Below are 23517 nucleotides of genomic sequence, written 5' to 3'. Positions count from 1 at the left end.
AGAAACATATGTTCTCATATTAACCAGGCGTGGTGGCACAAGCCTGTAAACTCAGGGCTTCAGAGAGATAGGCCAGGAGTCAAGGTTTGGATCCATCCTCTACATAGAGAGCTTGAGGCCAATCTGGGCTCCAGGAGACTGGGTCTCAGAAAAAAAAAATAGAAAACCAAACGAGTTTCAGGCATATTCAGAGCAGGCATTTGTGCAAAGCGTGTGAAATAAAGGGTCCCAAGGCCCCCTTACATGTTTGTTGAGACTCTCTTTCTTCTAGCTTCTCAGTTAACCCGTTCTTTTTCCAAATTAGATAAAAATGTAAGCAATCTAATGTCCACCTGCTGTGCATGGTAAGCACGCATTATGACCTAAAATTGCAAACACTGAGGGTCTGACACCAAGCAGGTCCACTTTAGAATGGGACAGAAGTGTACGGAAAAGGCCTGCAGCTTGTGGACCTTGGCAGGTAGCCATTCCTCAATAAGAGGCCGGGGCTTTCAGGCTAAGGACCCTAGGAAGCCAGCATAGGAACTGCCAGTGCTGTTGGCATTTAAAAAAAAAAATAGATGATCACAAGCTAAACCCACTTCCTTTATGGTTTTACCATGAGCTACCTTGTCCAGACACAAACCATTTGTTGAACAGGTTACCATGGACTAAGAGACTCAACATACAGAGGGTTTTATCTGAAGTAAACAAATATCAGGAAATGTGTAAACTAGACTGTTTTGTTGTTGTTCCTCAATATCTGAGAGGGAAACAAAAAAAGTAGGGAAGATTTATCTAGACTCATGGTTTGAAAGTGTCAGTCTGGGGCTGGGTTGCTGTGCTGTCACAGTGCCTGGGTAAGGCAGAACATCACGAGAGAGGGTGGAAGACAAGGCTGCACACCTCCTGGTGACCAGAAACAGAGAGGAAGGAGCCCAGAACAAGACACATCTTTCAAAGCAATGCTCCAGTACCCTGCTCTTTCTAGCAAGGCTCCTCCTAGTAAAGCTTCCAGCATGCTCAAAAATAGTACCAAGACCCTAGCACATGAGTTTGTGGGGGTGCCCCATAGTCATCCTACAAAGTAAGGGAGTCTATGGCAGTTTGTGGGGTCCACTGTGCCCTTAAGGAGACCAACTCTGCTATTGTCCTTCTAGGAAAGGAGTTGTAGTCCATGGTGGAGGTGGGGGATAGAAGGGAGGTAGAGGGGATGACCTACTTTACAAAGCCAAGTTTTAGAAAAACTTTTAGAAAATTATCAAATGCTGGATCTCTTCCAGAAATGAACCCAACTGGTTACTTATCCCTGCGTCAACGAGTCCTACTAGGGAGTCAATCATTAATCGTTCTCCTCTTTGCTTTCAAAGTTTGACTGGATGAGCATGGTTGTCCAGTTGGCACGGCCTTGCCTCAGCTCTCTGGGCCCTCTCTCAAGCCCAGAGACTGCGAATTTGGTGAGAGTTGAAAGGCCCCCTTTGTTTGGCTTTTTATCTATACGTCACCTTACCCATGACCTAGAATTCCAGAAAGTGGTTCCTCCATTTTTCTTCGTCAAGGTGGTTGATAATAAATGGGGCTATAGCAGGTACTCCTTCAACTTCAACCAACAAACCAAATGTCAAAGGTTTTGAATTCTGAATACAAAGGTCAGGGATTTGGAGAAGGCCTGTGAGCCAACACAAAGACAAAAACTCTCCCTTCAGAAAGTTCTCTTATGCTAATCCTTTGACCTCTTCTAAAACTGCTTTTATCCCATCAAAACTTCCTGAATATGCTTACTTTTTAAGGGTAGATATACAAATACAAATTTTTCCTCTAATATATCCATTTTATACACACCATATCATCTAAAATGTTCTTTGCCAGAGAAAGTAGAGTTTAAGCAATTCCAAACTACACCAGGCCATTCATTCACTCTCAGAAATGTTGCTGCCAAAGCAAAAGCAGAATTAAGGTTTCAGCCGTTCCAAGGGGTCTCAACTGCCTGCCCCACCAGGAACAGCATGCTCCTGTGAGTTCTGTCCGATCCATACAAATTGTATTTCCAGCAGCTTGAATAGAATTACCACTGCGAATAGGCTTGTGTTGTTACTGAGCAGATATCAGCCCCACTCTGCTTTACTTACAGGGAGAAATCTGTTTTGAGCAGAGAGAAGTGTTTGAGACGCAGTCAGTTAGAATGCTAGTCAATTAAGGTGTCTACTCAACTCAGGAAATATTCAGCTATAAAGTTCAATCTATTGTCAAAATACTTGAAAGTATAAATCAATTTTGTGCAAGAACCTCTCTTTTAAAAATATTCTACCAATTCTCTGAGAAATTTATAGAATATATTTTTGAACATATTGCCCCCTCAACTCCTCCCCTTCCCACCCAACTCTGAGATGACTTCTTTGAGGTGACTGTGTTGCCCAGTTGCTGCTGGGATTGGAGTCTTCCTGAGTGTGTGGTTGGCCTCCAGGGTTCACACCAGGAAAGAAGGCCGGCTTTCCCTCTCCCAGCAACTATCAGACGCTCACAGCTTCTCAACAAGTGATAGAATTGTGGTCTACTTTTCCTGCTCTTGATGGAGCTGCACAAGACTCTCTTACTAGTCACAATGAATGTGCCATTGAAGATGTGGGTTGCTGTTTTCCTATGGTAGAGTTTTTCCAGAAGAATTGCGTTGAGCCACTATGTTGTCAACAGTATGTCAGCAAGGATGATTCTCAGATATCTGGTAAAACATGATTCAGGGGATCTGCTTCCAGAGGCCATTAGCATTTGTATTGATAGACTGAGAAAGATCCAGTTTCATTAATGTGAGCAGTGGTCATATAATGTTTAGACCCAAAAGGATGGAAGGAAGAGAGGTGAATTCTCTCACTCACAGAGATGAGACAGTTATTTGCTGTTCAACATCACCAGTCCAGATTCTCAGGCCTTGAACTCCAAACTGAGGCTTAAAGCATTAATTTTTCTGATTCTTGGGACTGTGGATTCACAGCCAATTACACTACCAGATTTGCTAGTTCTCCAAGTTCCAGATGGCATTTTGTGGAACCTCTCATCCTCTGTAATCTAGTAATCCAATATTCTCCTGTGCAGAGAGATAGGTAGAGAGAGAGAGAGAGAGAGATACAGACATATACATACCTCTCCTCTGAGCTACGTGCATTATGAAAATATAAAGATCATTCCTTTAAAGCATTAGCTGTTACATTTCTCAGGCTCCACGTTCATAAGTGTATACAAGGTTCGTGCCTTCTTAGTCTCCTCTGCGATAGTTCCCTGATATAGAAAATATAGAAGTATTCCCTGATTTATGGATTTTTTTCACAGTCACCATTAAAATACACATCAAAAACGCTCTTAGAGAAATGTTTCATATGCCACGTCTTTGGGGACAGCAATTTTTTTTAACAAAAGACAAAAAAAAAAGTATAATATAGAAGTAACTTTTAAATTGGCTCTAGATTTTTTTTTAAGTAGAACTTCCAAGAAAGCAGTTTTAAAGCATATGAAATGATTTGAAGTAAGCAATTTTATGTATATTTTTCATAAGTATTATGATGATGAACAGATATACAGACTATCAATCTTAGTTCACAGGCAGTTGAACAATAAAGCAATGTTGCTGCTTTCTGAGTTGCTATTTATTTTCTGATCCTGGGGTTTTGCTCAGCTGAAAGAGATGTAAATTAGAAGCCACACCTTCTTCCCTGTTAAGCCAGATGAAGCCAATGCACACCGGGACTTCAAGTGCAGGCAGCACAGAGGGCTGGGGGAGGGGGGCAGCATTGGAGGCTGTGCTCCAGTTAGTGGCCTCCCAAGGCTGCAGCTGAACTGATGGCCATCATCCCTGTCCTCAGCATCACATCACAGGGGCACTTCTGCTGTTCCAAGTAACCCCCCAAAATGACGGGAATCGTTTCCACAAATAAGCAATCTGTCTCATTCCTAAGGTCCTCCTGTGCCTTGGCAGACCCCTTTACCTCAGTAGACTTGTATGCGTTCATGTGAGCTGACTCACGTTGCTGGGTAGATTTGGAACAAGTACCTCTGACTGAGTTGACCTGCACTGGCTTCACTGGCACAAGCTTAGTACCTCTTGTGCCGCTTCATCTTGCACGGACAAACGAAGAAACTCGAGTGGAGAGAGCCTAAGTTAGTGCCGCAATGCCTGCTTACCATAGCCGGACTCTGAAGCCCTGACTGATTTAACCTAAAGTTAAGTCCTTATGGCATGCTGCTCACACACACTCAGATGAGTTCTGCTTCATAAGCTTTTAGCATCCAGACACCTGAGCCAACTGTACAGTACTTATGTAACCCTAAAACAAATAAGTTAATTTGCTCGGTACCAGTTACTCGTCAACTCAGAAATATTGCATCAGCGTTGCATAGCCAAATGCCCCTCAGCATGCTCAGAGCCCTGTCAGCATCTAATAGGCAGTTTCAGCCTCTGTGATTTATCTCCCCTACTATAGTATATATCACCCAGAAAACAGTCCTAGTCACAAGCATATTTCAAATCCCAAACATTTTGGAAGATATTTCATAATATAATTACAGTAGAGGAAATAACTGCATGTGTAATGGCGCTAGTAAATTCAGAAGAAATAAGATGTGTATATCTTTCTGTATTAATTTGCTTCTTCCTAATTGGCTACTTCCAGTACAAGCTGCCACAGACCATTGCCTTAAATACATTTCCCAGTGTAAGCCCCTTCGTGTGTTTCCTTGTGGCTTTCTACTTCACTGAGTCGGAACATAATTCAGAATGTTATAGTGCCTCAAGTTTATTAAAAATAGGACTTAATTTGTATATAATATAGTCTTTTCTGACAAGCAGACTGCATCACAGAGCTGTGTGCAGTTTTACGGGCCAGGCACAACAGCTCAGAAGCGCACAAGACAGATTAGATTCATTAGCGGCATTATGTCTGACTTGAGATTACAGAGACTCAGCGAACATATGACTGGCTGGGAGCTGATCTGCCTTACCTCCAGGCTGCATTTTCACACAATAAATGCTTTATAATGTTTCTATTAATTGGTCTGTAAGTTGTTATGAGTGCTAAACAGCTTTACCGGTTTTGTTAGTCTTTTCCACTAAAGCCACCTACTTCCTAAATTTCGGCTCTCATCTGGGATCTTGTGTAAAAGCAAAGGTTCTGTCTCAGTGGAGGTAGCATCAGGCCTGAGAATGTGCGGTACGTGCAGATTCCTCAGCGACATCCATAAAACGCACAGTGAGTAGGGAGGCTACAAATCTTCCTTCGAAGATTCTACATTAGAGTGTGCATCTCAGTGTTCCTGTGGTGTCCTGTTTCACCTCTGAGTTCTTCACTCCGCTGTGGCTTGCATATGTCCCCAGAATTCGTCAGTTGGGAAATTATTCCCCAGTGCAATGCAAAGGCATTGAGTGGTGGGCCTTTGAAGGGTGGTTAGGTGAGGAGGGCTTCACTCTTACGAGTTATTGCTGGAGAGGATTAGTTACCACAGGACTGAGTTCCTGAGCCAAGAATGAGTCTCTCTCCATCTTCCGTTTCCTCTCCTCCTCCTTTCTTCTCTCGCTTGCCTTTTCCTTCTTCCTTTCATCCTCTCTCTTTTTTCTCTCTTCTGCATACAAAATTAGAATAGAAAGTCTTACCCACTCTGTCCCCACTGACTATAGATTTCCAGCATTCAGAACAATAGGAAACAAATCTCTGCTCCTATAAATTAGTCAATCTTAGGGAGCTGTCACAGAGACAACAGAGTAAATCACTACAATTATGATCTTGTAGTAATTATCCTCTACTTTTCTAACCATAATTCTCCTCGAATAGAGTCAATATTAACCTGACATTCTGTTGTATTTTCAGTGCCTACCATAATTAATACTCAATTCTTATTAAATATTGATCATCAAATGAATTCTTATGTACAAATGATAAAAATTTTATATCATTTGAGCTCATATAAACATTCTCCCAGCAATGCTATCACAAGAATGTCACCAAAACACTGGAGTGGGTTTTTTTTTCATAAGTATAGTAAATGTTGTCTCTATAATCATGGCTAAACTTGATAGAGTCCCTTCTGCTCTCATTCCCTGAATCCTCGCAACAACCCTGTGAGGGAAGACGTTACTTTAATTTCTGTCTTGAAAAATAAAACATAGAAATGTCCAGCTCCTTATGCAAATTGACTAAGCTATCCAATACCTTTGCTGGGATACAAACCCAGACAGGTGGGCCTAGGTCCATGCAACTAAATTCTACACCCTGAGCTAAGCATCATGGAATCATTTCAGAGCTCAACTTCCTGGGCTTTACATCTACAGAATGGTTCTTGGACCACCCGACAGAATCCTCTAGCTCCTCGACATTTTGATTCAGTTCTTAGGTTCAAGCCTCTTTTGCAGAAACCCCATAGATTTTTGTCATGAGGCAGTGTGTGGTTTTGGAGGGAGACAACATGAACGCTGGATCCCTAAGACTTACTCACTAGAAAACACTCGCGATGAGGACACTTGACTGGTCCATGGAGGGGCAGCGTGGAAGGCAAATACTTACATGAGCGTGTGGATTCTGTGTGCCTCTCAAGAAGTCCAGAGAAAGCGGTGTATCATGGTAGTGTTCTCAAGTTGGAGAGTTGGAAAACTTTTATGATATAACCCTAGAGAAGTGCCAGGGACCTACTCCATGTTTCAGGTTGACATTGACTGCAAATAGTCACCTAAACTGTAAACCTTTCCACATCACAAGAAGGGAATACAGATCTTGTCTGCCTTTCGACACATCACATCTTTTTTATTAAGAGATAATATGTGTCATTGTTTATGACCATAATAAAGCCATACTGCTACTTTGAGCATAAAGTCACTATGGTAACAGTTTTTCTGATTAAATTCAGAGATGCAATGCCTTCTGCTAATGGAAGGCACGACTAACAACAGGCACTCTGTATCACTCTATATTGGGGCTCGTTTTACTTTATGCCAGGCAAGGCTTGAGGTTAACTTACCTAATGCAAAGCCTATATCATAATATACAATAACTCGTGCTGCATGATTAATCATTTAATAAAAATCTTACTGGTTGGAGCTTTTCAAAGGCAAGTGCAAAATGAATGATATCATCAGAGGGAAAAACATAAAACTTGGGGGATCTTACAGTCAATAGTTGTAGTTGTCGATATTCAAAAACAAAATTGTATCTTGGATTATCAAAGTTAACACATGTCACTGTACATCACAGTGGGAAGTTTTAATTTTTTATCATATTACTTTACTCTGTGTGTGTGTGTGTGTGTGTGTGTGTGTGCGTGCGCGCTCGCACATATGCACATGCTCATGCATGCCGTGGCGCACAAACGGACATCAGAGGGCAGCTTGTGTGAGGATGTTATCTCTTTCTACCATGCATGTCCTCGGAATTAAACTCAGGTCTTCTTACTTGACAGCAAAGGTCTTAACCTTCCCAGTCATCTTGCCAGCATAGGACTTTGTAATCATAGCATTTTCTTATATAACATCAAGTCTCCTTACCTGGTTACCTACACCTTGGTGGATTTTTTTTTTTTAGTTACTTGTCCAATGGAAAATATTTCACGGACATCTTGCAAATGGTGCAATAAATTTTCTTCTATCCGAGCAACTGAACCGTAGAAGCAGAGTTTCAGAACAATTAGAACAATGATGGGGGCGCCTTCCCTCACTGAACCCTTGAGACACTCCACAGACACTTGGTCGCCAGCTAATAGTGCTGATTTGGAAGACCGTGGTATCTTTGGGAGACTGCACCTCACTGCAGGAAGCGGACCACTGGAGGCGGGCCTTGGGGATTGAGAGCAGCCCCACTTCCTGTCTGCTGTTTCCTGAGGACAGAGGCCCCTGCCTCTCTGTCTTCCCTACCATCATGGACTGACTTCTTTCGGACTCTGAGCCAAAATAGGCCCTTCCTCCCCTAGGTTGTCTCTAGTCAGGGAATTTGTCTCCGCATCTAAAGTACTAGGGCCGCTCAGCATTTCATTTACCAAGTGCGTGCAGTCATAGGAAATCAGAGGCATCGCTTGTAAAGAAGATGCAATCATAGCATCCGGAAAAGGAATTTGTTCTTCCACCCTGGCAAGCGGCCCCATAACGATGCTCAAAAATCCACTGGACGGATTAGGGGACCCAGGTACTTTCCTCAGGTGTTACAGCTCATGAAATGAAGCGACATACTGAACGTCTTAACAAAGGTTTCGGAGCAGCAGCGTATACTGGGTAAAATGAGAAAACTGGCTGGGAAAATGCAGTCAGCATTCCAAGGCAGGAGGCAGCAGATGCCAGCATTTCCCCAATCATATATTAAAATATCTTTGTACAGGTATACTTTATGTAAGTAGTGGCACTATGAATGCTGTATTTACACAAGGGAGCCCAGAACTTCAATGTTTGCTTACATACCAGCTATGGTTGACATTTAATATTGCTTTTTCTTTTCTTCTTAAATGCCAGATGAGTAAATCACAGGAATAAAAACTGTGAGCTCGCTTAAGATGAAAGGCCTTACTTAGGATTTTGATAGTTTTTTATTGTATATTGAGGTGTGAGAGGCACGCGAATTATTCAATCAATTAGTTCTGCTCCTATCCAACTCTGACTTCAAGTGCCATAGCAAATATTTTCACCGACTTAGAGATGGAGTAAAACATACTGCATCTTGATAAACATCTGAAATATGTCAGTATGATGAGCTTGCTGCTATTCATGAACTATATTCACAACATTTTCAAAAACTCCAGTGTATCATTTATGACCAAAACTACTGCTGCCTTGGTTTCCCTTGATTCTCTTTAAATCCTTAAAATGTTTCGTTGCCTTAAGTCATCCCTGTAGTTGCAAGGATGGATGCTGGTGACAGAAAATGATTTTGAAACATCTTAGGTGGACTTAAGAAAGACCCTGTCTGCCATACACTGCAGGTATGGGCTCTACGCTAGTGATTCCTCTGCCCTGTCATTCCTGGGAGTATCATTCATTCGGTCAAAAAGAATGCTATTATCTGAAATCATTTGCATATCAATGAATTATTTTCTGCAGCAAAATCTCAAAGGGTGATGTAAAATTGTAGGTAGGTGAGCCCAGGGTCGATACTACAATCTAGGAGTTTCCATAATTTTGGTCCCATGGAAATGCTTGGGAATTGGGTCTAAATTTCCTAAGGAGTGGACATGTGCAATGCCTCTATTTCAACAGTGTCCATTCTGGTCACTTACGATTATAATACCAACAACTTTCCCTGAAGCAGGCAGCAAGCTTCTGCTACTACCAAGGCTGATGAGAGAAGAACAAGAGGCTCTGTGGCTGGTGAAGGACAGAGCGTCGTGATTGGCAGGACACCTGGGGGTGGGGGTCATCCATTGGACCTTCATGCTCTAACCCCAGGAACCCTTTCTACGGGGCTTAAATGGGCCTACTTGTTTTCCACTTTTGTTATTAAAATAGAAGTGGGAATCTGCTTTCCCCAGCCTATCAGCATCTCTCTCCTCAGCCTGCCTGACCTTGAGGCTGTGCAGCTGCTCTGGCGGAGTTAAAAATGGACCTTCATGCTGGCTTTAGTTTCTGTTGCTCTGCCTGCAAGTGTCCTCCCACTGATCTGCTTAGCACCCCCTCTTTACCATTTCTGTTGTTGTTTTTCTGACAAAGAGTTTTTAGCCTAGACAGCTGATCCTGCTTTTCAAGGCCCTAACCTGTAGGTCCTTTGCACATGTAGTTCCCAAAGCGCGGGACTGGTGCGGGAACCTCTCTGCTTGAACAAAACCCACAGCCCCAAGTATCTCCGCACTTTCTTCTTCTTTTGATCCTCGGCGTCCCGGCTGGGAATACTCACACCTAGCAAATCCTATGCTGTGGGCTCAGGGTAGCAGGGCAGAGGGAATAGGGTGACATGGGGTGTTCGAGGAAACACCCCAGTAGGGTTTGGCGGCTTGCTTTTATGAGTGTGCATCACCTCTGCTTGCTTTTGCCCAGGACTCCTCGCGAGAGTCAGGGGCATTATCCCAGCAGGATAACTCTTTAGTCTCCTGCCTCCAAACTTTTGAAGACCAAAGCCTAAAACTTCTTCCAAAACAGGCCTACCCGGAACTTCAGCTTCTGGGAATGGCTATTGCTCCAAACTATCCTGCGGGTGGAGCAGGCAACGGAGATCCCGTTAGTGGTTTTGTTTAGTTTCTTGGCACTGCCCCCACTTCAATTCAAGCTCCCTGCTTTCAGAAGCCAGGTCTTAGAACAGTGCCAGGCTCGCCCTGGCCGCGGAGAAAACGTTTCAGTCACAGATGTAGCATCCCCAAAGATGTCCCATTGATTCCTGAGTGCAGCTGAAGCCAGAGAGCCCTAGCCACATCCGACCACCTGCAGAGACTGGGTGCGGACTGGAGTTGATGGGTTAGCTGTCAGAACATGGGCATAAAGGCTGCTCACAGAATACCAACTCAACTAAGCCAAGTACTTATTCAGGATGACACAGCAAAGCCTCAGGCCATGGCTAACAGGACCTGGAGCTTCCTCCTGCCTGAACAGCTCCTTCTCCAAGACCTGGGTAGTCTGAACTTGGAAGAACGCAAGCCATGGGCAGAAGCTAACATCAAAGAATCCAGGTTAGTAGCCAAAGGGACGTAGGTAGTCCTTAAGGTGAATTGCAGTCAGGGTGACCAGTGGCCTACCCAGGAAGCAGCAGGTGTCCGCCCAACTGGTGGCTGATCCTCAATTTCCAGAGGCTGATCTAGGCCCCTGTCTCCACTGGGACTGAAAAGCCTGCGACCTGACCCGACAGGGGCGGGCCGGGGCACGGGCCGGGCGGGTGGCGCAGGTGGGCGTGCCGGCCAGGCAGGGAGGCAGGACCTATAAAGCACTCTGTGTTCCGGAGGCGGAGCGGCAGGGCGCAGCCTGTGCGGGTGGGCGCGGTGACCCGCAGCCTTTGGCTCGCAGCGGGACTGTGCCGGGGACCACTGTCCAAGGATCGGGCTACTGAGGGACGTCTGCCTCAGTTTACCCCCTCACCGTCCGGTGAAATCCCTGCAGGTGAGCGGCCGTAGGAGGCGGGAGTGGGCAGGGTCACTTCCCAGTTGTGCTAACTTTCGAGCTACTTTCAACTGGTTGGCTGTAGTTGGCGTCTCTGCTCCCTGGGCTTTGTCAACTTGAGTTACTAAGGCTAGCCCCTCCCTCTGGAAGGGCAGTGCCCGGACTAGTTCTCTCTGGCGATGCCGGGACTCCGAGGAGCCTTTGCACTTCTTGAGTGCTTTTGCAAACTTCTCTCGCTTTTTCCCTACAGCGCCTTAGGGAAAACCGTTCTGCTCCGCGAGGGAAACAGAGCCGTTGACCATGGTTGCAACGGGCAGTTTGAGCAGTAAGAACCCGGGCAGCATTTCAGAGTTGCTGGACGGTGGCTATCATCCTGGGAATCTGCTAAGTGGTGAGTCGCCCGGCTGCCCACCTCTCTCCTATCCGAAGGTCGCGGCTCCTCTCTAGATAGTGTAAGCGTCCCTGACTGAGCGCACGAGACCTCATTCCCTCCTAGATAGAGAAGACTATGAAATCCATCTCAGATGTCTTTCTAAACTTCCTTAGCATTGTCTGCCGGCCAGAAACAAACGTAACGAGAATACTGTGTTGCTCTAGTCTGCTAACAGGCTCTTGAGGATGAAGTTCCCTATCCTCCTGGTTGGGACATTAAGTGTTCAGCTGGGTGTGTTTTAAGACATGCATTTACTTGTGTAACCAGAACCACTACATATTCCTCCCAAATTCTTCTCTGCCCATTTGCCATCTATTCCCTCTCTTTCACATCCCCAGAGAACCATCTTTCAGTGTTTTGTTACTATGTTAGTTTTGCTCTTAGAGTGTTGGATGATAATGCAATCTGTGTTCTTCTGAGTTCGGTTCGCTTTTCCACAACTTAATATTTTGGAGCTACAGCCTTCCCTATTAATGTGTTACTTTCCGTAACTAAGTAAGATTCCATTGTGAAATGAATCCACTACTCTATTCCTAATGTCAGCAGAACAGTTTGATAGCCCTGGCCCCACGCAAATCATCCTGTGCAGCTCTGAATCGCAGCTCCTAATTTAACAGGCTACTCTGCTACCAAAGATGGTGTGGGCACAGATTAAGCTACTTAAGCTCCTTGCATCTTCCTCATGTGTAAGATAAAATTAAGGTAATCCTATAGGACCAAAAACTCTAAAATTGTCTTCAGTGTAGCTAAAATACAGGTAAAGTACAGATATGATTTGAAATGTATTAGTTTAAAAAAAGAACAGCGACCCAAGTGAACGCATGAAGTAGAAAGCAGGGAAAGGTGAAGGAGGTTTGAGGCCACTGTGTGGTGTGGCACCCTGCCAGGCGGTAGGATTAATTTGGAAGGTAGGTGACCAAATGCAGAGCGATCTATTTTCCTCTGAGCAAACCCAACTTTGTTTTCCTGGGTCTGTTTTGTTTTGCACAGCTAAGAAAAACCTACCCAGCCCAGTTATAAATAACCTCATGAACCTCAAAGGTCCCCTCCTCTGTGAGCAATCTTTAATCAAACAGCTCCAGGCTAAAATTGGACCTTCAGGCCATTCTAGCAAAGACTTTTAAAGAAAACTAAAGAGCTGGGTAAATCATCGATACTGGGATGGACTTATTAACAAGTGCTTGCGATCATTCTGTGTTTAAATACATACACACCAACGGTCCCTTTGTGAAGCAAAAGTAATGATTTTTTTATTCCAGATGTTACACTTGTTCGCTGAAAAAAAAAACACTAAAATAAACTTGGAAAACCCTACAGAGAGAGCAAGCGAGAAAGGAAATAACTAGTAATCTCGGACGACCACGGATAGGTTTTTGCTGCATAATCCTCGAGACTCTGAGGAGACATAGAAATCTAAAGAAAAGTTGTTTGCACCTAGGCACCGTGTTCATCCATGTCTTGAGTGCACGGATAAGCTTTCAGACTTGAACGGTTAAATGACTTATTTTACTGCCTATGGGTTAATGGCAAAGTGAGGCACGCTAACTCTCAAAGCTGTATCCAAAGCAGTTAGATGTAGAAGCTCGTGGTGCCAGGCTTTCCTGTGTCAGGAAGACACATTTCTCTCATCTCTAAAACGCTCCTTTCTTTCAGATTTCGACTACTGGGATTATGTTGTCCCTGAGCCCAACCTCAACGAGGTGGTATTTGAAGAGACCACGTGCCAGAATTTGGTTAAGATGTTGGAAAACTGTCTATCCAAATCAAAGCAAACCAAACTGGGTTGCTCCAAGGTCTTGGTCCCTGAGAGACTGACCCAGAGAATTGCTCAAGATGTCCTGAGGCTCTCTTCCACGGAGCCCTGCGGCCTTCGGGGCTGTGTGATGCACGTGAACTTGGAAATCGAGAATGTGTGCAAAAAGCTCGACAGGATCGTATGTGATGCGAGTGTGGTGCCCACCTTTGAGCTCACACTCGTGTTCAAGCAGGAGAACTGCTCGTGGACCAGCCTCAGGGACTTCTTCTTTAGCCGAGGGCGCTTCTCGACAGGCCTCAGGAGAACTCTGATCCTAAGCTCAGGATTTCGGCTCGTTAAGAAAAAACTGTACTCTCTGATTGGAACGACGGTCATTGAAGAGTGCTAAGGAGGAAAAGCCATTAAACGTTCCTAATGAGTGGATAATAAACCTCTAACGCTGTTCAGTCGGTCATGTGTAGTTTGCCTGCCTGCCCTCACCAAGAACTCCCAGATTTAGGCCATCTTCCTTCTGTGTCTCCCACCCATAGCAACCTACTTAAAAGGCTGATTTTTTTTTTTTTTGGCTTTTAAGACATAATCCAAGAGAGCAAAATGTCCACATGTGTCCGTATAGAATGGGATGGAATAAGGAAGAAAAAGAAGCAAGGCATTTCAATTTTATATTCAGTCTTGTATTTAACAGGTAGTCTAGGTAACAGAATAAGACACACTTTGCCTAATTTGGCTTTCGTATGCCTAGGGCTTTTTGTTGTTGTTGTTCTCTCTCTCTCTCTCTCTCTCTCTCTCTCTCTCTCTCTCTCTCTCCTCTCAGAGTGATCTTCTCAATGACAGGATCTTACCAGATGATGTCCAGCCCATCAAAATATCCAGAGGGCCATACCACCAGCTTCCTACTCGAATTTGAAGAGGTCTTACACAAGAGGGTACAGTTAAATCGATGGACTTAATTAAAATGTCACCTTACCTAAGAGTGAATAAATATCACAGTAACAAGAGCACGGCCTCCCTGCTTGGTGTTCTCCTGACGCCCATGCCCAAGAGACAAACAGTTTACGTGGTATTTTAATGATTACAGTACTACTTTCAATGTCTTTGGCCGATCACGTCAGCTCAGCTTCCCTAGTTCTCAACTGTTGAGGTTGTCATACCTTCTTTAGTTAGAGAAAGAGAAACGGCACACCAGCCTTTTTGACATGTCATTGATGTGGCTGAGTGAACAGTGATTTCCCATCTATGAAGATGGGGAAGGGGAAGCTCAGATCCCGCCCTGGGTGGCGTCCACTTGATAACATTGCTGCTTTATGCCATTAAGATGCTCTGTCCCCAACGAAACAGCTCACCCCATCGTGGTGGCTCAGCTCTGGCCTCTTCTGGGAACTGGAGCACCTTTCACTAACTTCGCTCTTCCTAGTTGTCCATGTGTTTATATTTGCAGAGCCCGATTTGACTTTGAGATGTTGCTGCTGCTAAAGACTAGATACGAAAATCCTGTAATAACTTAGGTCAACCACTGAACACACCCAGCCTCAGCCCACCTTACATACCCACTCCTAGGAAACAATAAATGCTTCAGTCAGTTGGGTTTTGCCTTATTCTGAGTAAACAAATGACTTTCTGTTTTTATGGTCCTGAGGTAATTTACCCTCCACATGACTCTGCTGTATTCAGCAGGGTCTTATCATCCTTGGGTCATGGAAAGAAGTGTATTCAGGTCTCCTGCCCAAGCCTTTAGTATGAGTTCATGGACATCAACGCCAACATGACTGGGACAGATATCCTCATCTTGGCCTTACACAAACAAGTCTGATCAGCAGTTACTGGTCCTGCAGGGGACCTGAGACATCACTGCTGCAATGAGCATGTGTTCTAATAAGCTGTATGCTTTGGATGCTGGGACAGACACCACAAAGTCTTCACAGGACTGGGCCTATAGGCAAATCCCTGCTGTTTTGTAGACTTGTGGATGTCCAGGGTTCTGAAGGCCACTGTGTTTCTGTAGCTGCTTGGAGACATCACCAGGGAGGACCCTGAAGCTTCACAGGCACTGACATAGCTTCTTTTCCCACTAGCAGTTGTGTATTACTGACTCTCTTGCCTATTTCAATTACAAAGTGATGATGGCTTAAGGAGGCTCTTACAATGATATTCCTGTTAAAACAAAATTAAAGTCTGTCTTTTTTTTTTTACAATAAAACATTATACATTTTGAATTCTCTTACCCTCTTGTTTTTTTTCTGCGTTTGTGTCATGGTCACCCTAAAGTAGATTTGACAGGATTTGAAGGAAGATAACAAATTATTCCTTTTTAACAAAGCTATTTTGCACCCTCAATTATATTATTCCAATTATGCTTATTTTGTGTACTTACATATCAGTAAGGAGTGATTTGATTCATAAATTTCCAACTTTCTCATAATATTTTCAATAGGAAGACATTAATGATCTGAATATTATGGGCAACTGCCTTCTTCAAAACAAATCCCAAAACTATTATGTGAAGACATTTTGTATAGCTTTCTAAATAGCCATATATATATATATCAGTGTACAGATTCATTTTTGTTAATAAATTATTTTAAATGACAACTCCTCTGAACTCTCCTTCAATTAAAATTTAAATTTTTTCTTATACCTTTTTTATCTCTTCAAATTAAGGCTCCTTATCTCAGAATTCCAGTAACTATCCTCAAACATCTAAAAGATACGCTATTACACACACTGAACACTATATAGACAGAGTCAGGAACATTTGCTTTGAAAATAGATCGGAAACTGTATTCTTTGTTTATGCTTGGGATTGAAACCACAGTTTCAAGCACACCAAACAAATACCCTACTACTCACGGACATGGGGCTGGGCTCCAAAAGCAAATGTTGATTGTGGTTTCTGGTTATATAGGAAAAACAAGGAGACAATGTCAGTGGTTGTGATGTATTCCTAGCGGGGCTCCTCTCTGATATTAAAGTCTGTCTATGCGCCAGTGAGATGGCACAGCTGCTTGCCACCAAGCCTGACTGCCGAAATTTGATGTTTTAGAACCAGAGGGTAGAAGGAGAACTCAATCCTGCAAGCTGTCCTCTGACGTCTGTACTAGTGCTGGGATATGCTCATGCCCCCAACACACACAAAGTAAGCATGAATTTTTTTTATTTAGGAGATTAAACAAGTGGGGGCTGGTGTATGCGTATATGTGAATGCATATAATAATATGCACTCCTTGACGATGTAGATTAAACAAATGATGACAATAATATTGAAGCCCAGTACAGGTTGGCAGCAGATAAGAAGGGTACATGTGACATGTGAGGAAGGAGGAGCATAGCAGTGTCGTGAAGAGTCGTGGGCCACTGCTCACACCCAGCCATTGGTTACAGATCCGCAGGAGGTTTTTCTGCAAGTTCTTTAAAAGTAAGAAGAAAAATTCAAATGACCAAGAGAAAAATGAGTGGACAAGAGCTTGAATAGGCTCTTTTATCTAAAAAGGAACTCATATGACCATCAAATGCATAAAAAGATACTCAATTTAACTAATAACCAGAGAGATGCAAGTGAAAAGCCTTAATAAGAAATCAGTGAATACTTATGCATCTTAGCTAACAATTGCCAAGTTCATAAATTGATGAAGTCAAAGCCCTTCACCCCATGGGAACTGCACCATAGCAATCGGTCATTGTCATGGAAAGTTGGTGATTAGTGTGTTTTATGAGCCAGCCAGCCCATATTTCATTACCAGTGTTCTTTGAGCCATTTTGCTTATTATACATATATAGAAATCACGGAATTGCGGTCTCTGTCGTGTTCTCTCATTGCCATCCCGGTTTTTCACTCTTAGTTTTAAAAGTTGGAAATGGCACAAGCTCTAGATCACTGTAAATACTGGCATTTTAAGTAAAACCATTACATCATTCTGCTAGGTGTTTCCAATGGGATGTCAGTGGTGTAAAAATATGACACCAGAATCTATTCAGAAAACGCTAAAGTGGGCCTTTCCGCAGAAGGATTATTTCCAGTGTTACTTTTTCTCTGTTCCTGTGCCTTCCCCGCCGTTACTTTTTTATACTGAATTTTACCTCAGCATAATAGTTTTAAATTTGAAGGTTTTTCTTAGTGTTTTTCTCGGGGGGGGGGGGGGAGAAACACTAAAATTATAATTTGCATTTAAAATGGGTTCAGTTGCATTTACAAAGACAAGTTTTGGTTGAGTTCACTTATGAATAATAAATAGTACACAGTCATCAAAGACTTTAAATGTGCTTTGCAGTTTATAGAGATTATTCATGCAGAAGTGCTGGGTTACTTCTTGTTGAGACACCCATTTCATTAGCTGTAAACAAACACTGGTTTCTGCTATGGGTTCAAGACTAGGCTTCACTGTATATGTTGTGTTTCCATAGCTGAACACTTCGAGGGACTCTCTTCCCATCACCAAGATGGCCATGGGAGAGACTTCCTAAATACTATTCAGTCTTTGGAGTACTTTCAGGTGCTTGGTACTTCCAATGGTCAGCATGCACACGATTCAAACAGATTTCAATGTTGCTTAAAGCAAAGGACAGAACCACTCAGCTTACAGCCTTTCTGTACGGAGTTATGAGAGCTGCCGTAGCAACAGACCAATAGTGAGGGGCATCGTAGTGATGTTTCATTTGTATCTTAATAAATACAACTTTCCTGAAGATCAGAGTAAAACAGCCCCACTGGGCAGCCTTCCGGACCAGGCAGTGGCGATCTACACCTTTAATCCCAGTAGCCATGCTAGTTCACCATAAACCTGGGAGGTAGTAGTGCATGCCTTTATTCCCAGTTCTATAGGGGAATCTAAGACAGGAGGAGACAGCTCTCACTCACAGTCTCATTCTGAGGTTCCTGGAGGCAGAATCTCCATTTCAGACTAAGGTAGAGGTAAGAGCCAGTATCTGGCTGTTTTGCTTTTCTGACTTTCAGGTTGAACCCCAATACCTCTCTCTGGGTTTTTATTAATCGTGCTTTAGGGCATGAGGTGCAAAAGCTTGTTTCCTCTCAGAGTTGAAGGCCATGAATACAAAATCTAAGTGCTGGCAAAGTGTTGTCTTCCCAGGGCTCGTCCGTGATGTGCAGATGACCCTCTTGTCCCTGTTCTTCCCAGGGTGCCTTCCTTGATGTGGAGATGGCTCTCTTGATGCTATGTCCTCCCACCATCATCTTCTATCTATGAATCTGCGTCCTAATCTCTCCCGTAGACAAAACGCCAGTCTTAGTGGTACAGCCCCCAAGCAGGGACATTATTTTAGTGAATTCGCCTCTTTAAAAGCCCCATCTCTAGGCTGCAGTCTGTCCTCTATTAATGCCCTCTTGAAATGTACACAAAAACCATTCTTCCTACTTTCTCCCAAAGGCTGCATTCATTTTCTGTTTGCCAACCCTTTATCTGCTGCCACACCAGTGGACACCGGCCCACTGCAGTTACGTATATATAGCGTAATGCCTGCTGCCATTACAGTATTATAGCATTTTAGTGCCATTATAAGTGCTGGCTGTTCTTGCAGGGGACCTGCATTTGATTCCCAGCACCTATATGACAGCTCACAACTTTGTATAACTCCAGTTAGGCTTTTGGTCAGATTACCTGTCACCAAAACAACAAAATTACAACAAATGCCAGTGAAAGTCCAGGGTAAGAAGCTGCTGGCGAGAATGTAAATGTGCATCCCACGGAGATCAATATGAAAGTTTCTAAAAAAAAAATAGTAAAAATATAACTATCATATGATCCGGTTTACCAATCCTAGCTATATGCCTAAGAGACTCTAAATCAATAGAGCACAGAGATGCTCCACCTTCCCTGTCCACTGCTGTGCCATTCACGGCACCCTAGAAACAGAGCCAGCCTAGATGGATGTGCAATGGACTTTACTGAAACCGTAAAGAAGAAAAATGAAATCATGACTCCTGTAGGTAAACAGACGCTAATGGAAATCGTTATGTTAAACAAAATAAGCCAAACTTGGGCCAGGGAGATGGTCCTGTGTGTAAAGGTACTTGCTGCCAAGCCTAACAACCTGAGCTCCATCAAGTTCAATCCTCAGGACACTGAACATGGAGCACTGGCAGCAGAGAGCTGACTTCCTTAGTTGTCCGCTTACCCCCCCCCCCCCAGTTACTATGACACTGCACACACATACATATGAGAGAGAGAGAGAGAGAGAGAGAGAGAGAAGAAGAAGAAGGAGGAGGAGGAGGAGAAGGAGGAGGAGGAGGAGGAGGGAGGGAGGGAGGGAGGGAGAGAGGGAGGTAGGGAGGGAGAAAAGAGAGAGAGAGAAAGGGAGGGAAGGAGGATAGGAGGAAGGGAGGGAGGAAGGAAGGAAGGAAGGAAGGAAGGAAGGAAGGAAGGAAGAAAAGAGAGAAAGGAAGGAAAGAGAAAGAAAGAAAGAAAGAAAGAAAGAAAGAAAGGAAGGAAGGAAGGAAGGAAGGAAGGAAGGAAGGAAAGAAGGAAGGAAGGAAAGGACTAATGCTCTAAAAAAACTGAGACAAATACTGCATTTTATCTCTCAGATGTAGAACATAGATTTGAAATTATGTGCAGGAAGAGCTTTTAGGGAAGGGGTAGAATGTAAACCATGAGGCATCACTGTCTAGGATATAGAAGGAAGTCAGCCAGAGAAGGTAGTGGTTACATGAAATATGTGGGAAGGACAATGGATTAGAACTATGATGATACATGCATGCTGTCTGAGGGTGTCTATTGCTGTGAAGAGATACATGAACATCTCTTATAAAGGCAAACACTTGACAGGTTGGCTTACAGTTTCAGAGGTGTAGTCTCCCTTGTCACCAGGGTGGGACATGGCAACATGCAAGCAGACATGGTGCTGGAAAAGAAGCTGAGAATCCTACATCTTGATTCACAGTAAACGGGAAATGAACTGGGTGTCACACTGAGCCTGATCAAAGGAGTCCTCAGAGACCACTCCCACAGTGACACACTTCCTCCAACGAGCCCACACCTCCCAATCCTTTCAAATAGTGCCACTTCCTGGCAACCACATATTCAAATCTATGAGTCTATGGGGACTATTCTCAAATAAGTGAAGTAATGGACTTGTTAGCAAGGGGAGTGCAAGCAGCCAAAGAGCCAAAGCATCAAAGCTTTCTTCTTCCTTGTCCTTATACAGACTTTCAGCAGAAGCTTCCTTCTTCCCTGTCCTTATACAGACTTCCAGCAGAAGGCCTGGTCCAGACTAGAAATGGGTTTCCCTAGCTGAAAAGATATGAATTAAAGGTGTGTCCTCCTACCTCATACATCTGGATTAGAAGTAGATCTTCCTACATCCAATTAATCAAAAGTCCCTCACAGGTGTGCCCTCCATTTGGGGGTTTTAATTAACTTTAAATGTAGTCAAGTTGACAACCAAGAATAGCCACCACCCTATCCTTCTTGTTTATTCCAACTTTCTCTAAGCTCAGTGCTTCAGATCTACAGAGCAGTTTGGGAGCTTTCACGCTTGGCCCATATCATTTATACAGAAAGCCTCTCTCCCCATATTGTACTTTAAAAATAACTCTACTATGGACAACTGAAGGAGGCCCTGTCCATGAGTGAGCAAGGCATCCCTGAAAGTGAAAGAAATGAAGGTAGAGGAGACCAGCCTTGGAAAAGACTCTAACAGTGGCACCCAGGGAGGGTGGCACATCCTTCGACAGAGGAGGGCGGTTCGAATCCTGAAAGTGGCAGTCACAAGCCACGGGTGACGAAATGAGCACCTGTGCTTGAAAGCAGTGCTACATTAATAACGGAAAAATGAAGGCCAGTGTAAAAGCAAAACTCTTCTCCGTCGCGAGAAGGCAGAATTCCCACACTTTGCACAATGTCTTGTGAAATGACACCCGGACATGACATGACTGAGCAAATGGGAATCACCGGGCTTCTGCGTATCTCCCTACAGCTTGGCTAAAATCCCCTCCTCCCACAGGGCAGTCTGAGAAGAATAGTGCTACCGCAGAGCACCAGAAGAAATAAAACACCTTCATCGCCTCAGTTAACACAGGGCCGTGAAACTAGAAAGACAGAGAAGGCAGGGTTAATAAAGAAAAGGGACCAAGCCTGGATCACTGATGTAGAAAACGGACACGGTGCCTGCCTCTCACCAGTCGCAAAAGAGGCTGAAGCTATGAACACCATCTGGTTCACGGTCACCAGTCTGAACCAGTCGTTCCCGAACGTCTGGATCTCCAGAACATGTGCCTCATGATGTTCAACGCTATCCCATCGGGAGATGTCAGGACCATCTGTTCTGAGAGCTGGAAACATAGCACCAGTCACTCACTTTTTAAAAGGCAAACGGTAAGGGCTGGCAATGGATCTCTGTGTCCAGCATGTTCAACATGGGTTTGACCCCCAGCACAGGTCTGCGGAAAGAAAACCAATGGAAAAACAGGATTAGAATCAGACACAGCCGTGTAACTTGACCAGAGCATTAAACACAATGCTAACCGAAGAAACAAGCAAAAAGCTCCAACAATAAATGGATGTTACCCTGTACATAGAATTTCACCATTTGGATAGAAATGAAAAGTGTGCAAAAAAGAGGGCTCAGTGGGTAAAGACACTTATTGAACAAGCCCAAGCACCTGAGGTCCATCCCTGGAATCTCTAAAACGTTGGAAGGAGAGAACTGACCCCACAGAGTTGTCCTCTGACCTCCACAGGTGTTGCTGCATGTGTGTTGTGTGCACACAAACACACACAGATGGTGATGATGATGATGATGAAGTAGTAAATAAAAAAAGAAGTGAAAGCTAACTCTTGAAAGGGTATTGCCTTAGTTATTTTTCTGTTAGAGCAATAAGACATCGTGACCAAAATCAAGTTATGGAAGAAAGAGTTTTAGCAAACGGCTGCAGAGAGGGTCCGCAACGGCAAGGAAGGCGTGGCTGCCGCTGATCGAATCAGGAAGTCGGAGGGTCACATTTCGTTACACAGGAAGTGAACAGAGCAAACTGGAAGTGGAGCAAGGCTACAAAGTCTGAAAGCCTACTCCAGCAACGTAGTACTCCCTCCCCTCATCATGGCTTTAAGGTCTAAAGGACCTATCACCTCCCCCAAAGAGGGCCACCAACTGGAGACTAAGTGTTCAAATACATGAATTTATGGGAGATTACTTCTCATTCAAACTATCACAGCGGCAAAGAAAAGAAAAAGCTGAGACACAAACAAGGGGAATGGAGCACCCTGCCCTGTGAAAGGAGAGCATGGCCAGACTGATGGAAGACCCCTGAGACGCAGCCGGCAGAGCACACAGGGTCTGACGCCTCGCTGCAATAACTGTGTTCGTGGGAGGTAGATTTACCTCCTCTTAACTGTGGGCACTGCTGAGAGCAAAGTCAAATCCTACAGTATTCAGCCGGAGTCACCCGCAGTCAAAATGCTGGCAACCAGATGTGTTTCTGAGTCTGAATTTGCTTTGTTTTGTAATATTTTCACGTAAGATGTCTTGGGCAAAGATCTAAATCTAAACTCAAAAACCATACGCATGCCTTCTACAAAGAGCTTGGGGCTGATTTTATACATATGTCCATTAGTTGTGAATGTGAAACAAGCTTTCGTGTGTCATCGTGTTACGCATGGAACAAGAGCAGTGGTCAAAACGTGTCAGATGTTAGGGAAAGTCAGATTCTGAATCTCTCCATGGGCGGTGCCCACTTTGCATGGAGATGCTCCTCTTCCTCGTCAGTGGCTTGTGAGCTGATATGTGGCATAGAAACATGGTTTTTAGGAATAACAGATACGGAGTAGGCAGCCTCAAGGCCACGGCAATGTTACTAAAGGGAACTCACAAGGGGACACAAGAATAAGAGTAAAAAGACATGAAATACCCCTGCTTTCCAAACCAGTGTCATTCCTGTAAGTGTCATGACACTTCTCTGTCCCTGTTGTCACCACCCTGTGACAAACTGCGCACCTCCTTCTGGGACATAAACTCCACACAACCCTTGTCTCCAACACTGTCCTTTGGGTCAAGACGTAAGAAACCCACTTTATAAGAAGAAGTGTATGAACCCTAATTTGTCCTTTGTACTATACTCACCAGTCTGCATGCATAGTGCAGCAAGCCCCGTGACCCAATAAGCAGGGTGTGAGTTCTCTAAGAAGCAAACTCAGAGTGAAAGTTAAAATGCCCCCATTAAAACGTGGAATCCAAATGAAATCACATTGGTTTGTGAGTCCAGCAATGGCACATAAACCATTACGTGCCAGAAGATCAAATCTTGCCAGCTCAAGCCAAGGCCTAAAATAGAGAGAGGATCAAATACAAAGACCATGTTCTAAA

The 23517-nt window shown here is 44.0% G+C and overlaps 1 protein-coding gene across 2 annotated transcripts; it reads left to right on the top strand.

The window, feature by feature from the left end:
- Nucleotides 1–10867: 10867 nt before the first annotated feature.
- Ddit4l (DNA damage inducible transcript 4 like) lies at nt 10868–15427 on the top strand. Of its 2 annotated transcripts, XM_048456974.3 has the most exons (3): nt 10868–11017; nt 11268–11408; nt 13104–15427. In XM_048456974.3, the coding sequence occupies exons 2-3, from the start codon at nt 11318–11320 to the stop codon at nt 13592–13594; spliced, it is 582 nt and encodes a 193-aa protein (XP_048312931.1). In that variant the 5' UTR covers nt 10868–11017; nt 11268–11317; the 3' UTR covers nt 13595–15427. The 2 variants fall into 2 exon arrangements, with proteins under 2 accessions (XP_048312931.1, XP_085533788.1); XM_085677662.2 differs by lacking the exon at nt 10868–11017 and having other exon boundaries at nt 11157–11408.
- Nucleotides 15428–23517: the final 8090 nt, after the last annotated feature.

Source organism: Myodes glareolus, chromosome 17 (assembly GCF_982192425.1).
Source record: "Myodes glareolus chromosome 17, mMyoGla1.1, whole genome shotgun sequence".
NCBI lineage: Eukaryota > Metazoa > Chordata > Mammalia > Rodentia > Cricetidae > Myodes > Myodes glareolus.
This window is presented reverse-complemented; position numbering and strand designations above follow the sequence as displayed.

Bases quoted from the DNA above. Each gene is read 5' to 3' on its own strand.
- Ddit4l (XM_048456974.3), top strand. From the start codon at position 11,318: ATGGTTGCAACGGGCAGTTTGAGCAGTAAGAACCCGGGCAGCATTTCA. The intron at 11,409-13,103 runs GTGAGTCGCCCG...CCTTTCTTTCAG, and splicing joins TCCTGGGAATCTGCTAAGTG to ATTTCGACTACTGGGATTAT.